Raw genomic sequence first — 20,693 nt, forward strand, 5'->3', positions numbered from 1 at the left:
GCTGAGAAAACCGCAGAGTTTAACAGATAAATATTGGGAATGAATACACAGTTAAGATTGCAAACAAAGAGAGTGAATGTTGATAATTGATATTAAGTTAAAACAAATAGTTTAACGAAATCTTATCAGATAAACAACAAACATGTGCACATTTGAAAGTGCATTGGACTACTGATACTTAACCGTGAGCCTAGTTTCTTTAACAACATCCAAACTCCCCAGCGCCAATGTGAGAAGCTCAGAGAACGAATGAGAGACGGTTTGTGGATGTTTGATACTCTACCGGTGAGCCAAAGTCCATCAGCTGACAACTCGCTCTCCAATTTCGTTCTCTGTTTTGATAATAAGTCTCTCGCGTCGGAATTAAGCGCATGGTTGATCCGAAACCACGTGCGTTTACTCCGACAGCGATGACGGTTTCGTTGTTTCTACTACACTCTTAGGGATGATCATGTTTTTTTTTGCATCGAATAGTGATACTTACCTCCGCTTTCACGGCAATAGAATTTGTCATCATAATAGCTTGGTAAGTAAAAAATCACCAAAATAGTTTTATAAGAAATCACTTTTTATTACTGTCGGCACCTGTCATCCATTTACAAAGTAAGTTTTAGCTTAGTTTTTTCTTCTTCTCTTTTCCATATCGAAAGTAGTCAATACGATCAACAAAATTCTTATATAAACCATTTAGCAGTGTAGAACAACGGCAGATTTCCAGTACCAATATAAAACGGAAAATAACACTCCGATCGTTACTGTTCCAAGATGGCAGCATAGTTTGTTTTGTTTTTTTTTTCTTCTTTTTTCGTGCCACGTTCGTGTGAGTGCATTTGGAAAAAAGTATTAGCTATTCGTTCGAAAAATTTGAATAAATACTAGTAACTATCAGTTCAACCATTTTTGATTGAGAACTTAGAGTAAGAGAGAGAAAGAGTGAGTTTTTGTAACGTATCCTGCTCAGCTGGATCACTGGTTTATAACTGGTTTGCCATCCTTTGTCACATAGTGTCTATTAAGGGTAGAGTTTTATCATTTTCATTCATTTTTTTTTGTTTAATTCTTGTTCATAATCTTAATATCAATTATTCCAGCTGTGATTCTTTATGTTACTTATGTTTTTGTGTGTGTATTTTTTGTGCCTGGAAAGATTGTGTGCAGTATTTTTTTTATGTTTATTTTCAAGTATTTAGTAGTTCTTTCGTATTTGCAGACTCCTTTTGCGATTTGCTTCACTTTTCTCGTTTCGTTCACACCACGAAGTAGTTGATTTGAGAGTTTTTTGTTCTTTTTCAAAACTCTTTTTTCCCGCAGCGCCAAAAACACCATTCGAAAACTGCGGCTTCTAGTTTTGATTGGACACATCCTACAAAGGACGACTTTCTGGCTGAAAATATTTTCGGTTATTTGTTTGCCTACAGAATTCTACTTCAAGTCTTTTATAGTTTTACAATCGTACCTTGCGCCTTTTACAACAAATACACGGTCTTTCACCCCCATTCTGTTCTCTTCTCGCACAATTCTGCTGTACATCAAGGTTCGGCTGTAATGCATTTGCCTTTGCAGGTGTGTTAAATGTGCTAATAGAAAAATATTTCTTTTTTTTTGTGTGTATCATTTTATCGCTATGAGTTTTAATTTGCTTTGGTTGCAGCTCGAGAACTGCGCTATAGTTTTTTGTTTGTTTGCTTATTTCTTCAGTGGAATTTAAATCCGCTTACAACACATCGATTGGCCGCCTGAAGCCAGTGTGAATCGACTCCGACTGTACGGGAGAATGAGTTATGAATGGATTCGGACTTCTTTACTGCCGACGCGAAGGCTAGAGCAACTAAGACGAAGGACAGTTTGGTTGGTGTTTGGACAGCGCGTTGCCATTTGTCTTTCTTTTTTTTTGCTAGTGGGATTACTAATATATACAATCGGTTTCTTTTTGGTAATGATAATATTTACAGTGAAGGTCGGTTGTCGTTTTGAGAGAAGCCCAATTTGTGGTGGAAGCTTTTAGTTTTGGTCATTCGAGCTAGTAATGTTGTCACGTGACTGAGTTCGAGTAATATTATAGAGCAAATATTTCTAAATACAAATGCAAATAGAACAAATGTCGCCATCGAAAATTTTGTGTCAGATGATAAATAGAAAATATAACACTAGAGCTAACTTCAGAACTGAAGAAAACGTAGTATATATTAATCCTAGACGAGCGATTTAATGAATATGAATTCCGGAAATTAGAACATGGATACTATTTAAATATTAAAGTTTTTTTAAATTCCCTTCTTGTATTTTTTTTTATTAGAAAAAAATTGGACTTGATTTAGTTTCGTCAATAAATACCAATAAGTCAGTCGGTTATCAGAAAAGCTAGTTATGCAAAAAAACCGCTAGGTTACCACAAACCGGCCTCCAGCTCGACCCGACCCCGGCCATGTCTACAGGTAACACGAAACAAGAGCTCGGTAACATTTGGGTAACGGAAAACCTAAAGGTGTGCTCCAAGATTTCTACCATGTAGTGTGTGTGTGTATATCCTGCTGTTGAAGTTTAGAACCTCTTTTTTCTCTTCTCCCTTTTCTACGATTGGTAACATCTTACGATAGAAGTTTAGTTTTTTTTTCTGCATCTCCTTCCTCCGTATTTGCTTTCTCTCTTCTGCTTATAGTTTAGTTTATCTTTAGTAATAAGTATAACGATTCTTTCGTGAAAAATATTTGGCTAGTTTTTTCTTCTTTCTCTTTTCCGTATTTGCGTATTAGGATACATTCTCTTAAGTTCGAATAGTGACTTTCTTTCTCTACACAGCATAACTACACCGGGTTTTTTATACGCTCATGGTCGAGCTTTCTTAACACCGTTCGTTCCATTTGGCATTTTTCTCCTGCGGAAAAACACTGCTTTTATTTTCGAATCAATTCTTGGCCAACCGGAAAGTATTCTGACGATAATAGAAAACTAAGATCGAATCACAAGATTTTTGTAGAATAAAAATCTTACAAATATTTAAAAAGAGCTCTATAATACTTTGTTTATCAAGTCCCCTTTTAGGTTGCAGAAAGAGTGCAAATTCTCTGTCTCTTTTTTTTGCTACAGTGTTGTTTTTGTTGTTTTGAGCGCCGAATCGAAAATTTCTAAGGGCAGTTTTTGTCCCTAACGTTTGTTTGCTTTTTTTGTTAAATCAATAACATTACGCTAATCACTTGCGGTTTTAAATACGTCTCTATCGAATTTACCCACCTGAAAAAGTTGCTCTCGGTCTTACGCGCTGGTGAGAGCGCGCTGCATTTGGCGAATGTGTGTGTCGGATGGGTGGTGCGTTTAGCAGTACGCAAGGTCGTCCATGTCGACGTAGACAACATGTCACACGGTCGTCTCCCGGTCGACGTGGATGTATTCGACCGGTTGCAGTCCGTGTCAGGAGTCCGGATCGAAGAACAACGGTTCCTTCTTGTAGTCCTTCTTCGAGAGGGTACCGTTGAGGGAGGTGGGAGCCGTTTTCAGCTTCTCGTTGGACTTTCGGCGTTTCTTGACCATGGCCAGGGCGCAGAAGATGAGACAGGCGCACAGGGCCGCTGCGAGGCAACCGAATGCAGCGAACATTCCGCCGGGAAGCTCTATCAGCCGGCTGCCGCACTCCTGTTCACTTTCGTCGAACCCGGATGGGCAGTTCGGACGACCTGTGAAGGGGTTACGTAAAGGTTCAATGTCAGTATTTTGTATTTTTTGCACTGTTAGAGTTTTTGGACCTATGAATTAAAATAAAAATGACCCAAATTATTCCAAACGAATTGTGGGTGATAAATTGATTCATTATTTCACAACTAATAATAAAGTTTGCCCTGTTATTTACAAATCCATATTATTCAAGGATAACATTTAGCAGTTTACGCTTCCGTGCTAGCAGGCAATTCGAACGCAAATCTGGTAAATCGAAACTGTTTAAAAATGACTACTAATATGGATAGAATTATTCTATACTGAAAGATGACACACATTATAAAAGTTTCCGCGTTTGCAGATAAACAGTTTAGATTTCGGCATAGGTATTCCACAACTCTCCAGTTACTCACAATTATTATTACAGTAATAGTTATGTCAAATTGGATTAGTGAATATGAAGTGTATTTTAGTTGTTAAACGGATCGCTGAACTACGGACGGCTGAACTACGAAATGTGGTGTCTCGCCAGCGTCACCCAAGAGTACAGCTCGTCGCGAGGCTAGACATCCGCAGCCTCACTAGGACAGCATGGTGAAAAATTGAACACTACGAACACTCAAGAAGTAAATATGAACCGGAAACATCGGTAACGACGTAAGCGACGAAATGAGGAAGAAGATTGAAGTTGCGGTACATGAAACTATAGATCGAGAAGCGTTTTACGCTTTGCTGGAGAAACTCTACGATAGCTGCTCGCATCGAGACATAAAGTTCGTCATCGGGACATGAACGCTCAGATTGAAAAGGAAGAAATGTACAAATCAGTGATCTGATCGCACAGCCTGTATACCGAGACGAATGACAGCGGCTAGCGATGCGTTAACTTTGTAGCTTCCCGAAGACTTACAACCCAAAGTACCTTCTTAGCCCGCAAAGACATCCACAAAACCACTTGTAGATCACCTGACCAACGTGGTACAATAAACCAAATTGACTATGTTCTTATCGACAGCAGGGTCATCTTAGATATTGCCAAAAAAACGCGGACCATAACCTAGCTTCGGTATGCTTGCGCTTGAAACTGTCGACCGTGTATCACGCACATCGTAACCGAGCCCTGCAACTCAACAATAAGCAGCTACGATACTCCCTGGTTACGGAGAAATACGCAACAGAACGAAGCAGCACTTCCCACGGTGGAGCGGCTTGGAGTGTATGGGCTGGGGACCCATCGGCAAACAGACCCATTTGTCTGATGAACATTACAGGCAAGGTCCATGAGAAGATTATCCTCAACAGATTGGTGATGTACTCACATCGCCTCCGACTATCGTCCTATCAGTTTGACCAGTTGCATGGCTAAAATAGCAGAAAAAATGATCAACAGGCGACTAGTTCCTTCTTAAAAAGTAACGAGCCTTACCACAAAAGATCAAAACAATCGTCGCAGTGGTCCAAATCTTACAAAAAAAAAGCTTCTTGATCACCGACAGTTTGCTTTCCGTCGGGGAAAGGGTACTGGTTCATATTTCACAGCTTTTGGCAGCATTATTGATCAAGCATTACAAGATGGAGATCACGTCGACATTGCTGCTCTAGGCTTGAACAAAGCGTATAACAGGGTTTAGAAACATCGTGTTCTCAAAAAACTCTACAATCATGGGCTGAGGGGAAACATGGGAAAGTTTATCCAAGGGTTTCTAGGAGATAGAACTTTCGAAGTAGCTGTGGGAGGGACACTGTCTCCTACCAAAATTGAAAAGAATGGAGTGCCTCAGGGTGCTGTACTAGCTGTCACACTCTTTTTTGTTGCCATCAACGATGTTTTCGACATTCTCCCTGCTGGAATTTACCCGTTTGTCTATGCCGATGACATTGTCCTTGTGGTGACAGGAAAAAGTACCTACAGAATTCGGAAAAAACTTCGGACCAGCATTAGTGCTATCGACTCCGCCGCTTTTAACTCCGCCTGTTACGATTCTCTTGGTTCAGTTTAGCCTTTACGAATAGACTTGAATTATTGAGAACTGTAGCAGAGGGTCCAAAGCCCCTGTAAAGGAGGATGGTTGCAACAGCTCTTAACCATGGCTGTTGCATAAAATCCAATGGTTAAAACCCCTAAGCTAAGGTGTTATGCGACCCGTGCCGATGGATGACGTGGTGGGGGGGGGGGGTTAAGAAATACCCAGCCTTTAACGGAGCCTGTGGAGTACCAGGGCACCCTTCACAGTAATTAGCCCTTACTGCATCACGCGGGTCACTGATGCAGCGGACTCTTCTTTACCCAGCGACTCGTGGGAATTTTATGAACGACAAAACTTCACAAAATTCGGCCACCGGCAGCCTTTCTTTGCCGGAACCCATGGACTCATCGGAGCGTAGTCCAATAAAAACAAACGCACCGGGCAGAACGGAGGAGATGGAGCATGAGGATGATTTCAACCTCGACAGCGAATCGCTGGACGGAGGACCCTTTGCTTCATCCATAATCCTACTTTCTCCACAAGGGAATGACGAAAGTCAAATGGACTTAGTTCCCGGTCCACAGACAAGGCCCGATGACGAAGGGAAACCCGAATCATCGGCACCCCTTGTCAAGCGACTTTCAAATGCGCAAAGGCGGCGACTGAGCAAAAATCTTCGCTCCGGTCTCTCGTACGAAGAAGCCAGGAAGCTGGCCCTCCTTCCAACAGTGCAGCCTGCTCAATCGAACCAAGTTGCCGTCAAGCGACAGCGGTCGGACGACTTGGTGTCCCCAAACACCAGTACTAAGTGTCCACAGCCTAAAAAACTGCGGAACGGCACTGGTTTGGGGTCATCGGGTTCGAAGCCGCTCCCGAAGGCCACATATAGGGACATGGTGGGAGCTATAAGCCTTGCGGTTACTTCTGCTACCCACCCCAGCTCCCTACTCACAACGGACCAGCTTCAGGCTGTCCGGACCTCCATCCTCGATCACATTGCGGACCAGGAAAATCCAACCACCAAGCCCAAGTTTAACGGTTGCCATCTAAAAAATGGCTTCCTGCAACTTGCCTGTGCCGACAACGACACAGTGCAATGGTTGGAAAGGGAGGTACCTTCTCTCGTACCATGGGAGGGAGCACAACTTCGTGTATACCACATGAAGGATCTTCCGAAGGCCAGACGGTATGTCGGTTACTTCGCGGACAGTGCGAACTCTCCGGACGAGAAGATTCTTCGTTCACTCCAGAATCAAAACGACCATCTCTATCTACCAAAATGTGGCGAGTCTGTAACCGCAAATTGGTAAAGACCTTGGTCGAACTAGTTCTGGATATTGACGAAGAATCGGCCAAACTCGTTGAGAGTAGAAATAATGAACTGCACTATGGTTTCGGCAAAGCACGCATCCGAAAGGTAAGCGGAAGGCCGAACGTCACAGGCAGGAAAGACTCCGTCGCAATGTCAGGGAAGGTACGTGCGGGTAACTCCTCCGGGAGTACTCTGCCACCACCCAGGCAAAGCGATCCTGCGAATGGGCTAAAGGTTCGCGTCGAAAACTCCTCCGGGAGTGCCCCACAACCACCCAAACGCAACCCTGCGATTGGGAAGGTAGGCGCAGGATGCTCCCCCGTGAGTGCCCTGTCACCACAAAAAACAACTTAACCCCGCGGCTGCTCGGACGGTTCCGCCGAAGACTCGCAAGAGTGTAAAGCATCAACCACCGAAAAGTCGCACCCCCCGGAGTCAAAAACCGCCACAGTGTGCGCGACGACCTTCTGTTGCCAATCGACTGCTGCAACCGAAGCCGAACAGTGAGGAAGAGCAACTTCCATCAACCAGCCAAACCGCTGTTGGCAGCCGTCAGCCAATACCAGGATCATCTTCCGATCCGGACAAAGACGGCAACTCCACTGCAAAGTGAGCAGCCTTCGCTGCTTGCAAGCGAATCTCCATCACGCAAAAGGTGCCTCGGGTGTTCTTTGCAGGAGATTCGCCAAAGAGCAGCTAGCGGCTGCTTTCATCCAGGAGCCGTGGATCAACAAATCCAAAGTTCTCGGTCTTAACGCTCCTAACGGTAGGTTAATCTACTGTGATACGCAGTCCAAACCAAGGACTACAATTCTGCTAAATAGAGAACTAAATTTTTTACCTATTACAGAATTTATCCAACGCGACGTCGTTGCCGTCACGGTTGAAGTACCGACAACCAGAGGAAAGCAGGAAATGGTTGTCGCGTCGGCCTACTTCATGGGCGACCAAGGTGATATACCGCCACCCGAAGTTGCTGCGCTCGTGCGGTACTGCAAGGCCATCAACAAGCCGTTTCTGATCGGCTGCGATGCCAACGCTCATCACACGATCTGGGGCAGCTCGGACACCAACACCAGGGGTGAGTACCTACTTGAATACCTTACTTCTAACGATGTCAATGTATGTAATGCAGGGAATAACCCCACGTTTATCAACGCTATCAGACAGGAGGTCCTTGATCTCACTCTGTGTAGCGCCTCTATTCCTGGAAGGATTAAAAATTGGCATGTCTCCGATGAAACTAGTTTGTCGGACCACAGACACATCGTTTTTAATATAGAGGCTAACCCTCCGAAAAGAAATCTGTTCAGAAATCCTAAGAATACAGATTGGGAATCCTTTAAGGGACACCTGATCGATTCACGAACTTTCAGTTACAGCAGCATTCGAAATTCAGTTGACCTGAATTCGGCAGCAAATGATCTACAAAACAGAATCATGGATGCTTTCGACGCTAACTGTCCACTAACACAGCGGTCAGTATGCCGTGACGTACCCTGGTGGAATGATCAACTTAGTGACCTTCGTCGGAAAACTAGGCGGTTGTTCAACAGGGCGAAAGTCACGTCTAACTGGGACGACTACAGGGCGTCCCTCACTAAGTACAACGCCGAGCTACGCAAGGTTAAACGGAAATCCAGAGTTAGTTTCTGTGAAAGAATCCAAACTCTGCCGGAAGCTACGCGGCTCCAAAAGGCGATGTCCAAAGACCATACTAACGGTTTAGGACAGGTGAGGAAAGAGGATGGATGCCTCACTGTCACTACCAAGGAAACGCTGGAGGTTCTTATAAACACCCACTTTCCTGGATCGAAAGAGACCGAAGAACTGAATTGTGATGGGTCGCGGCAGGACAATTCGAGACATATGGCGTCTCGGGAGTCCATCCTGCTGGCCCGTCGACTGTTCACGGAAGCTTCAGTAGGTTGGGCTTTAAGCTCATTCGACCCTATGAAATCTCCTGGTCCAGACGGCATACTACCCATCTTTCTACAAAAATCGGCCGCAGTTATCATGTCCGAACTCATCAACCTCTTCAGAGCCAGCTTTATCCTGAGCCATATTCCGGATAACTGGCTGAAGGTGAAGGTAGTGTTTATCCCCAAAGTTGGAAGAAAGGACAAAACCCTACCTAAAACTTTCAGACCCATAAGTCTGACTTCATCGCTTCTCAAGTTGATGGAGAAAATAATGGATAAATATATCCGTGACGAGTTTCTTAAAGACTCCCCGCTGAACAGGAACCAACATGCCTATCAAAGCGGCAAGTCAACAGAAACTGCTCTTCCCAGCTTAGTGACGTTGATTGAAAAGTCCCTGAGTTATCAGGGGACGGCGCTATGTGCCTTTCTTGATATTGAAGGGGCCTTCGATAACACGTCCTTTGCATTAATTGATACGGCTCTCTCCAATAAGGGAATCGACCACACTTCAAGGAGCTGGATACACGAAATGCTCTCTAGCAGAGTGATCACAGCAACCTTGGGAGATTCGTCAGTAGTAATGTGAGTGATCAAGGGGTGCCCGCAAGGAGGAGTTCTCTCGCCCTTGTTATGGTCACTAGTTGTCGACGCACTTCTCAACAAGCTTTCACAGCTTGGTTACGAGGTCATTGGATACGCCGATGACATCGTCCTCATCGTCAGAGGTAAAGATGACGCAACTCTGTCGAGCCGAATGCAAACGGCTCTGAATACCACCATGTCATGGTGTTTACAGGAGGGTCTAAACATAAACCCCTTAAAAACAGTCCTAATTCCATTCGGCAGACGAAGGACGATCTCCATCACTCCTCCAATACTGAATGGAGTTAGACTGGGCTTCAGCAATGAAGTCAAATATCTCGGAATTATTTTGGACAAGAAACTGAACTGGTCTGCACAACTGGATCATGCCGCTAAGAAAGCGATCTCAGCGATCTGGGCCTGCAGAACTCTGTTCGGTAAGACCTGGGAACTAAAACCAGACTTGGCACTCTGGTCTTACAAGACCATTGCCCGACCAAGAATCACCTATGCTGCCCTAGTGTGGTGGCCTAAGGTGAACGAAGTGACTGCGCAAGCCAAACTCAAAAAAGTTCAAAGACTTTCATGTCTTTCGGTTACCAGCGCTATGCGAACAACTCCAACTGCAGCCATGGAAGCTATGCTTTGCATACTACCTCTACATCTTCATGTGAAAAAGGAAGCAGAGCTTGGCGCTCTAAGGTTGCAAAGGAGGAAAACCATACTTGAAGGGGACCAAATCGGCCACCTTCGCATACTTAGGGAGTTCAAACTAACTCCGCTATTAACCACAGTCTCCGACTGGATGGACGTTAGGTCCAACATGGATATTCCATATAGAGTGATTGAAACAAACCGCTCTATGTGGAACAATGGAGGGCCTAATCTTCCACCTGGCATCGTCAATTTTTATACGGACGGCTCGAAAATGGGATCCCTAACGGGATCTGGTATATACGGACCCGGTATCAGGGAAACGTTTTCCCTGGGAAAATGGCCCACCGTTTTCAAGCAGAGGTATATGCCATATATATCTCCGCAAAAATATGTCTGCAACGCAATTACAGACATGCGGAAATCGGTATATTCTCGGACAGTCAAGCAGCACTACTAGCACTTAAGTCCGTCAAATGCGCTTCCAAACTTGTTTGGGAATGCATTGAAACTCTACGGGAACTTTCCCGACAGAATTCAGTTTTTCTGTTTTGGGTGCCCGGACACTGCGGAGTCGAGGGTAATGAACACGCTGACTACCTAGCAAGACAGGGATCAGCTCAGCGGTTTATTGGTCCCGAGCCGTTTCTGGGTACGTCCATTTCTGCTATCAAAAGCGAACTACTAACTTGGGAAAGGCTAGAAATAGTATCCCAATGGCAACAGGCACAGGGTTGTAGACAAGGCAAACAGTTTATCTATCCGAACCCTGGAACCGCCAGAAAGCTACTTAGTCTAAATCGTAGTGATCTACGGATAATCACGGGACTCCTTACCGGACACTGTCCCGCTTTTTATCATTTAAAGAAAATCGGCGTAGTGTTGAACGACACCTGCCGATTCTGCAAATCTGAACCAGAGAGTTCAGAGCATTTGCTTTGCTCTTGCGAAGCTCTTGCTTCCTCTAGGTACAACTTCTTAGGAAGTTACCTTTAAACTCCATACCAAGCATGGAGCTCCAATCCCAAGCAGGTCATTAGTTTCATCAACTATGTTGTACCTAATTGGGGTACAGGTTTACAACAAAACAGTTCTACTCCATCAATGAGTACGAACAATCCGTAACCTGTGCACAGCAATCGGGGCCCGCCACAAAAGACAATCAGCAAGAATGTCGCAGTGGCATTTCAGTACCCAGTGCCCTTCAGGCATACAGAGATAGAGCTATCGACAAATGGGCCTTAAGCGTCGGATTCCAACAAAGCCTTGAAAAATGCTGCTTTAGTCATATTTGCCTGAAAAGTCACCATCCGCGGAAGCGAGCTATCACCATTAGAGATACTGAACTTACCTACCGCTAAAATATTAAAATCTTGGGAATCACTTTGGACAGAAAGTTCAACTTTGAACAGTACTTTAAAATACTTGAAAACGAGGTCAAAACTGGATCTCCACTAATTAAAGTTATCAGTAGAAGACACCAGCATGGCAACCGTCGAACGTTACTCCAAGTAGGCAATAGCATAGTCACCTCGAATTTACTATACGGAATAGAACTTACCAGTAGAAACTTTGATTCATTAAATAATATGCTAGGGCCTTCATATTATGGAATGATCAGGCACTGTTCAGGCTTCCTCCCTTCTACGCCTACTGCGAGCGCCTGTATCGAAGCAGCAGCTCTACCATTCCACGCCACGATAGCAGTTGCTGTTCGGTCGGCTGTGGGATTTTTGAGTAAACCACCGGTCATTCTGATCCCACAGCAGTCAGCGTCCAACCAGTAATCCAAAGATACCCCAATATTTCTGCCCCAACTACATTACGAGTATTCCGTGTTTGGGACAGAGAGTGGTATTCTCGATTGGTCAGTCAAAAAGCATTAGTGAGCCCCCCGAGAAAGCCAAAGCAATCTTTAATCATCTCCTCCAGACTAAATACCAACATTATAAGGTTATTTTCACCGATGGGTCCAAGAACGAAGACAGGGTTGGAATTGGGATAACCACAAACAGCTGCAATTACTTTTATCGTCTACTAAAAACGTATTCAGTGTTCTCAGCCGAAGCAGCAGCAATTTACTCGGCAATTGCCATTACTGACGAATGCAATGAAAAACCACGTGTTGTTTTCACTGACTCAGCAAGTGTGTTGTCTGCAATTGAAAGTGGTAAATCTACACATCCATGGGTACGAGCAATAGAAGATTGCCTTGGCGATACTGTGTTTTGTTGGGTCCCTGGTCATGTAGGGATCACAGAAAACGAAGAAGCCGACCAATTGGCTTGTCTAGGCCGACGCGGTAGGCTTCTCACACGTGAAGTGCCAGGTGCTGACATTATTAAAGGGGTAAAAAATGATATCGCTATAAGCGTAACGACGGAGTGGAGACACAACCGCAGCATATTCCTTGGAAAAGTAAAGGGCGACTTTGTGAGATGGGAGGATAGATCAAGTAGAAGGGAACAAATTATTCTATCGCGCTTGCGAACAGGGCACACTTTGCTCACGCACGGTTCGCTGTTCAAAGGAAAAGTCAGGTCTATCTGTGAAATCCGCTCTGTTATACTAACGGTTGAGCACGTGTTGACAGACCGTGCAAAATACCAAATGGTAAGAGAAACTTATCTACAAGGATCCTCTATCCGGGATATTCTATCAAATGATAGAACAAGGGAGGAGCACATTTTTGCCTTTCTCCTAGAAAGGTATAGCAATCACAGGAAAAACCAAAGGTATAAAAGTGGTCCCAATGGCCGAATGTCATATACCACTCGACCCCTTTAGACGAACTGAGCATTTTCTGTATGTATGTATGTATGTGGGTATGTGTGTGTGTGTGTGTGTGTGTGTGTGTGTGTGTGTGTGTGTATGTGCAACTTTTTTTTCTCACTCACTTTTCTCAGAGATGGCTGCACCGATTTTCATAAAATTAATTGCAAATAAAGGGTCTAGCTGCGCCAAAGGTTGCTATTGAATTTAATTGTAATCGGATTTTTAGTTTAGAGGTTATGTATCAAAATGTAAAAAATCACGAAACATTAATATCTCAGAAACCACTTAACCGATTTCAATAAAACTGGTTTCATATGATCGGGCTGTCTCCAAAACCCTTAACTTTCAAATTTCGTAATGATTGAACATGTGGTTCAAAAGTTATGTAAAGAAAAGTTATCCTCAGGTTGTTTAAACTCACTCATTTTTCTCAGAGATGGCTGAACCGATTTCCACAAAATTAGTGTCAAATGAAAGCTCTAGTTGCCCAATAGGTTGCTATTGAATTTCATTGTAATCGGATTGTAACTTTGTTCGTTGTTCATAAAAATGTGAAATCACATAATGAAAGTAAACATGTTGACATTCTCCTAACAATCACTGGCTAATTATAAGGTAGAAAAGTGATCCAAATGATCGAATGTCATATACTACTCGACTCAGTTCGACGAATCGAGCATTTTCTGCATATATGCATGTATAGGTGTATATGTTTGTGTGTGGGTGTGTACGTGTGTATGTGCACCTTTTTTCGCACTCACTTTTCTCAGTGATGGTCTGACCGATTCTTCCTATCTTGATGTCAAATGAAGGGTCTATTTGCCGCTTAGGTTGCTATTGAATTTCATTGTAATCAAACTTTTAGTTTTTGCGCTGCGTCAAAATGTGAAAATCGCTCTTATTTCTAAGAAGCTGTGAACATAGCTGAATTCAAATTAATGGGCTTTTAAACCCTTAAACAATGAATTTCATAATGTTTAAACATGTGGTTTGAAAGTTATAAAAAAGAAACGTGACCCGCAGACTGTTTAAAACTATAGCTACGATCAAAATATGTGGCCTCAACATCATTTAAATTTGATATTGTACTATTTCAATGTTTGCGGCCTTGCTCGGGACTGAAGTTGAAATTAAAAGTCATTTCTATCATTTCACCTTTTGCCTTTCTCCTAGAAAGGTATAGCAATCACTGCAAAAACTAGAGGTATAAAAGTGCTCAAAAGGGCCGAATGTCGTATACCACTCGACTCAGTTCGACGAGCTGAGGATTTTCTGCATGTGTGTGTACGTATGTGTGAGTGAAACGCTCTCCCAATCTCACTCGATTTTCTCAGAGATGGCTGGACCGATTTTCATGAAATTAATTGCAAATGAAAGGTCTTTTTGTCCCATAAGATCCAATTCGGGCTGCCTAAAAAACCCTTAACTTTTGAATTTTGAAAAGATTGAACATGTGGTTCAGAAGTTATGGAAAGAAACGTGTTCTGGAGACTATTTAATGTCACTCAAGTTTCTCAGAGATGGCTGGACCGATTTTAATATAATCAAATCATATGGAAGGTCTTGTTGCCGCATAAGACCCGAATGATTTTTTTTTTGCAAACGGATTATCACTTTGCCTGTTATGTTTAAAAATCTGAAATCCAGCTATGAAAAGATACATATTCCGAAGACTACTTGGACTCACTCACTTTTCTCAGAGATGGTTGAACCGATTTTCACAAAATTAGTATCAAATGAAAGGTCTTGCTGCCTCATAACACCCTATTTAATTTTGCTGTAATCGGACTGTAACTTCGTCTGTAATGTATCGAAATGTGAAAATCACGAAACTTCATTATCATAGAAACTACACAACAATATTGATATCAGATGAACGGGCTAGTTAAGGGTTAACTGATGAATTAAGATTGAACACTTGGTTTCAAAGTTTGGCTGCCTATACGTTTCCTTTTCATTTGAGTGTAATCAAACTTAAGCCACCGTTATCTTCTAATTTGTAACACAACAAAAGTCTATTATCTCAAGTATTACACGATTTATTTGAACATAACTAGTGTCATACAAACGAGTCATCTCTCAAACTTACAAATAACAAACTTCATAACAATTTTATATGCTGTTCAAAAGTTTTGAAAAGAAAAGAAATTCAAAGACTATTCAACACTATACCTGCTTTGATCAATATATATGGCCTCAACATGATTTAAATGCGGTATCGTACTATTTGAACGTTCCCGGTATCGCTCTTGATTAAATTGTTCGAAATTAAGAGTAATTTCTTTTATTTCGCTATTACTTCAGCACTAACATTACGTCAAATTTCATATTTTATACTTCAATTACAACATCAATATTTTAGAACCCAAAGAGTGAATATACCTTTATTGGATTTAAGTATTCATGTAAATCTATTCTTACAAATAATAAGTTTGAATGAGAAAGGCTGGGTCTGACCGCTAGGTGCATTAATTTAGGTTTTGCTTCCTCGAAGACGCAGACCTACTAGACCAAATTTAGAATTCTAATCGCTATCCCCAACAGTGTGGTAGGGGTCTTCTTACTCACACTTCCAGGTATAAACAAGTTAAGAAAAACCACAGACAACAGTACGGAATTATCTGCTGGCACCGATCAACGATTCTCACCGGAACAAAATCAATCAGTTACGAACAAAGTTATTAGGATATAAGATTAGAATCAGCTCTAGTATATATCAGTTCTAGTACATAGTAGATTCTTAAAATTGTAAGATCTCTATTTAAGAGTGATGAATGACTAAATGGTTCAAATCACTCCCTAATAAACAAACATTAATAATAAGACTGGTGAAGTACACAAAGGGTGAAAACGGTCTGACGAGTAACCAGTTCTGCTTCCGGAAAGGTAGGTCCACGCTTGACGTAAGGAATGCATTCGAAAGCGTCAGCTGGACTCCGTAGGGCTCGCGTTCAGGAGCATCCATGTTCCGGTGTCGTTGTATAATCTTTTGAAAAAACCTCCGGAATCGAATACTAGTTCACAACACGGAGGCGGGGGGTCAGAAGTGCATCTCAATCACCGCAGGAGCACCGCAAGGCTCCATCCTAGACCCTGTGTTGTGGAATGTCATGTATTACGGAGCATTGAAACTAAAGATCCCTGCAGGGGTTTTAATCGTCTAATTGCGGACGACATAACGGTGGAAGTCTACGGCGAGTTGCTCAGAGAGGTCGAGTTGTTGACCGCACACTGAATACGCTAGGTCGAGGACTAATGCACTCTAGAAAACTGAAGTTAGCGTGCCTTAAGATGGAGGTGAATAAAAGTAAGTCAGAACAACTGGCAGTGGTCAGAGTACCACTGTACCCTTGCCTTAAAGCGATCTATGAAACTCTTGGGGGTTATGGTTGACGACCAGCTTACGCTCGAAAGCCACGTTAATTATGCCTGTAAGAGGGCCTCAACGGCACTCAAGAGCACTTTTTCGAATGATGTCGAATAGCTCAGCAGTGTAGGTAGCATGCAAAAACTTCTCAACAGCGTGGTTTCGTCCATACTTGAGTATGGTGGGCCAGTGTGGTCCAAAGCTCTAGATACTAATAGTTATTGTGGTTAACTGTGGAGTACCTATAAGCCAATGTGCCTGAGAATTGCGTGCCCGTATCGTACAGTGTCGCACGACGCAATCTGTACCGGCATGATGCCTATCAACATCGCCATTACGAAGGGGTATATGAGGAACCAGAAGGTCATTCTGGATGATAAGATGGCAGTGGTAATGGGCTAATTCCGCGAAGGGCAGATGAACGCACCGATTTATTTCGGTAGTTTGAAGATGTGAACTTCCACCTGACACAGATCCTGCAAGGCCATACATCTACACAGGTTCGGGCTGTGAGTGAGCCAGACACCACCAACACGCCAAGTGGTAACTAACTGCCAGTCTCCATGTGGTTCGCTTTGAGGTGAAAGAGTAAAGAGGGTTGAGGAACAAAAAGCCACTTTCTGACGTAATAAATAACCGTAGTTCCGGGGAGATAATAACTGGAGACTGGAGGGGTTTTAGTGGGTTAGGTTAAATTCAACTCCATTCCCTGAGGTTTTTATCTGGTATAAGCATATTTCCCCGCCACCTTGAAAAATTGAAACCCTAAAGGTAGAGGCACCGATCGGCAGAAAGAAACAGGAAATATGAGGCAGCGGTGAATGCGAAGAACCCGGCCTGGGCGACATACCAGGCCAAGTCAACAAGGGAGCACAAGGTCGCCAGCAAGATGATCGTGAACATGACAAGTTCGAATAGCTGTCCAGTGTCAGCGACACGTGGAAATTCTATGAGAAGGGTAACCAATCTTGCAGAGGCTATGTGCCGCAAGCCAGTATGTGCAACGGCGTGAATAGGACTAATCTCACGCGGATTCCAGCGAAATCGACAGGTGGTAAGAATAATTCGAAGGGCAGCTGAATGTTGCCATTCAAGCAGAAGCGCAAAAGAACCCAGAAGCTGAAGCGGAGCACCAGCAGCAGATGACCGAGTATGCAGATAACCATGAAGTTCGCTGAGAGATCGAGAAGCTGAACAACAACAAAGCCGCTGGCAAACCCGAACTGCCACGCAAGCTATTCAAGCGTGAAAGAGAGCTACGCTGTTTTAGGTCGTTTCCAGGATTTAGAAGGAGGAAAAGCTGCCAGACGAATGCATGGAGGGAGTTGTCTGTTCATCTTCAAAAAGATCGACAAGCTGGAGTGCCGTGACTACCGCGGCATTTGGTTCGTTGGCCAGTACCTGTCGAGTTTTAATGGGAGTCCGCACACAGATGACACTCAGTTAGGCATACAGACACGGGGCATAACGAACGGTAGGCATACGGACACGAGGCATTTGAACGTTAGGCCGCACGAATTTAAAACAGAATACGGTATGACCATCGGCATCTCCCAGATGGTCTCGAGGTACGATGCTGGCCCAACAAGCCAGTCGTCGTGGGTTCGATTCTCGGCTCGGGAGAGACTGTTAGCGTCAGTAGGATCGTAGCGCTAGCCCCGCAATTGTCCTGTTCACTAAACAGTCGGCTGCGAAGTCTGCGTATAAATAAACAGAAGGTCATGTTCCAAATCGGAATGTAGCACCAAGGCTTTTACGGTATGACCATCATCAGCAGAGGCTACACGAAACATTTACCCTGACAGCCCTCTTTTTGCAACAAGTATTTCACATCAGAGTGTCCATTAGAAAGTAAACAAACGACAGATTCATTGGTTTGCTAGGTGTACTCAAACATAGTTTCTTGCCCTAAGTTAAGTCAGAACCAGCGGTAGCGCGTGAGGACAGCTTTCCCTCGTTCTGACTTAACTAAGGGCAAGAAACTATGTTTGAGTACACCAAGCAAACCAATGAATCTGTCGTTTGTGTGCGAGAGGCCGTCGCTTCCGACAGCGGGTTGACGACCGGCTTAGACTGTAGATACCATGGTGGCTTTGTGCCGCTCCGGTTCCATACCCAAGATAAAACGTCTTCGCCGCATGATTTATAAAAAAATATTATGATCAACCTAAACTCTTCAGGAATATGTTTACTGGAACTGCGTACGCAGAGTATAAGATGTCTGAATACAATATATAATTTATTGAATGACGCTTTTGTAAATCATCAAATTTGCGACATATTTTTTAATACACATTCTGATGCGAAATAGATGTTTGCAAATCCGGGATACATAATCATGGTAATTGGATCCCAGGCAGTCATATAATATTGTATTGGGCCTCGTATCCATTCGGCTTCACGTACCTTATGCCTTATGGCAGTATGCTTCGTATCTAATATGCCTCGCGTCTGTATGCCTCGTGTCCCGTACCCCGCAAATACAACCTGCATACAAATCATATCTTCATTGACTTCACGACGGCCCATGATAAGTTCGATCGAGAACATCTATGGCGGATCACGCATGACAAAGGATACTCAGATAAACTGACGCTATTGATCTAGTCCACTATCGTGCAAGTGACGTGTTTCGGGGATACTCTCGAGCCCTTTTGAATCGCGCAGAAAGTTAAGAAAAGGTGATGAACTTTTTTGTTTGCTGTTTAACATCGCCCTTAATGGGGGTTCCTACTCTGGAAAGACGGAAGATAATAAATTTCCGTGATTTTTTATCGGATGTTTAAAGTAAAGTGAAGCGTTCAGGTATTTCGGCTGTTGATTAAGGTATATTTGAAGATGTATTTTGCATGTCGTGGATGCAGATATAGTGAGCATTACCTTATCTTACTTTAAATATCCAAAAAAAAATCACAAAAATTCATTATTTTTCATCTTTACAGAGTAGCGTACTCCCTTAACCCTCTAGTGCCCAGTGCCACCTCAAGACGGTCTCCAGTTGAACCTCTAAAAAGCTTCAATAAGAACATAAAAAATGTTCATAGAGCCTCATAGTGATTTTATTGAAGTCCGTATTAAAACTAATTTGGGCACTGGAGGGTTAAAAGTGTGATCCGAAGGGCGAACATCGATACGAGGGACACAATTCTTACAAAACGGGTTCAGCTTCTGAGCTTCGAGGTTGAATTTAACATCAAAACACGTAATTCTGTGACGGCGAAGGAGACCTACGCTCGGTTGAAAACCGAAGCCAAAGGAATCGGACTACGGATAAATTCATCGAAAACGAAATGCAAACAAAATGCTCCAGGAAGAACAACTACGAGAAGCTTGATGTGGTCGACGAGTTCATGTATTTAGACAACAACACTTCTCATGGAGGGCTTGAACTGTCTTGGAGTTTTCGAACGAAAAGTACTACATAATGTCTACGGTGGAGTACATACGGACGACGGAATATGACGAAGGCGCATGAAATGCACGCACCGCGTCTGATTGGTTAGTAAGGTGAGTAAAAAGTGTATTTTACTTTCTACAATACGAAAAGGGATTCTCAGTTAGGAAAAATTCAAAACTTCAAGCATCGAGAACTGAACGCAGTCAAAAATGAGGAACCGATAGTAACGAATCGAAAACCGAAAATTTAAAATCGAAATCGAAAAACGAACCGTAGAAATCGTTACACCAAATTCGAAATTGATAAATGAATATTCAAAGTTGGACACCAAGAAAAAATTCATTTAGGATTTTAGAAAAAATTGGAATATTTTGAGTCATTTCTTTTGCTTCTCACTTTGCCACCTTGGATTTCAGAATTGCATCTGGGAGTGAATTGCAGCTACTGAGCATTTCAGGCTCCGAAAATAGCTCTATCTGACAAAATATGATCATTTATGACTGTTTCATAGAGATCAACTTTGATCCTAGAATTTGGGCGGGTTTGCTGGCATCCATGCCTCATTCTGATTTTCAAAATACTAATTAATGTGTTTTCGGAAATTCTTGGATTTCAAAAAAGCGTCAAGGTCGATTTCCAATAGAAGTGCACGGCAGGATAGATCGCTGACAGAGCTCTATAGATGAAGTAGAAAGGCACTAGCTTTGGCACTTTATGGTAATTTCAGGCATGGATGGAAGTAGTTGTATGCTCCATCTATAAAAAGGGCGATCGGCTACAGTGCAGCTACAGTTGATCAACGCCGTCTAAAAAGTTTTCTCTCAGATCCTGCTTCGCTTGCGATCTCCTTCAGCAAAAGAATTCATAGGGCAGTATAAAGCGAATTTTACGCAAGCACGTGCTACTACGGATCAAATCTACTCTCCGTCAGATCCTTCAGAAATGTCGGGTGTACCCTACAACGTGCCAACACATCACGTCACATCACAGCAGCGTATAATAAAGTCGATCGAGATCAGCTTTGGCAAATAAGGTACGACTACGGATGCCGCATGAATTGACA

The 20,693-nt window shown here is 43.1% G+C and overlaps 1 protein-coding gene across 1 annotated transcript in view; it reads right to left on the minus strand.

Moving 5' to 3' along the window:
- Nucleotides 1-547: 547 nt before the first annotated feature.
- Nucleotides 548-20,693, minus strand: part of LOC129726149 (uncharacterized) — a 386,566-nt gene continuing 366,420 nt past the window's right edge. The window contains exon 16 of the mRNA XM_055682836.1: nt 548-3,671. Coding sequence (XP_055538811.1) covers nt 3,409-3,671 — 263 coding nt within the window. The 3' untranslated portion in view covers nt 548-3,408. The remainder of the gene's footprint in view (nt 3,672-20,693) is intronic.

The sequence above is a fragment of the Wyeomyia smithii genome, chromosome 2, assembly GCF_029784165.1.
Source record: "Wyeomyia smithii strain HCP4-BCI-WySm-NY-G18 chromosome 2, ASM2978416v1, whole genome shotgun sequence".
Lineage (NCBI taxonomy): Eukaryota > Metazoa > Arthropoda > Insecta > Diptera > Culicidae > Wyeomyia > Wyeomyia smithii.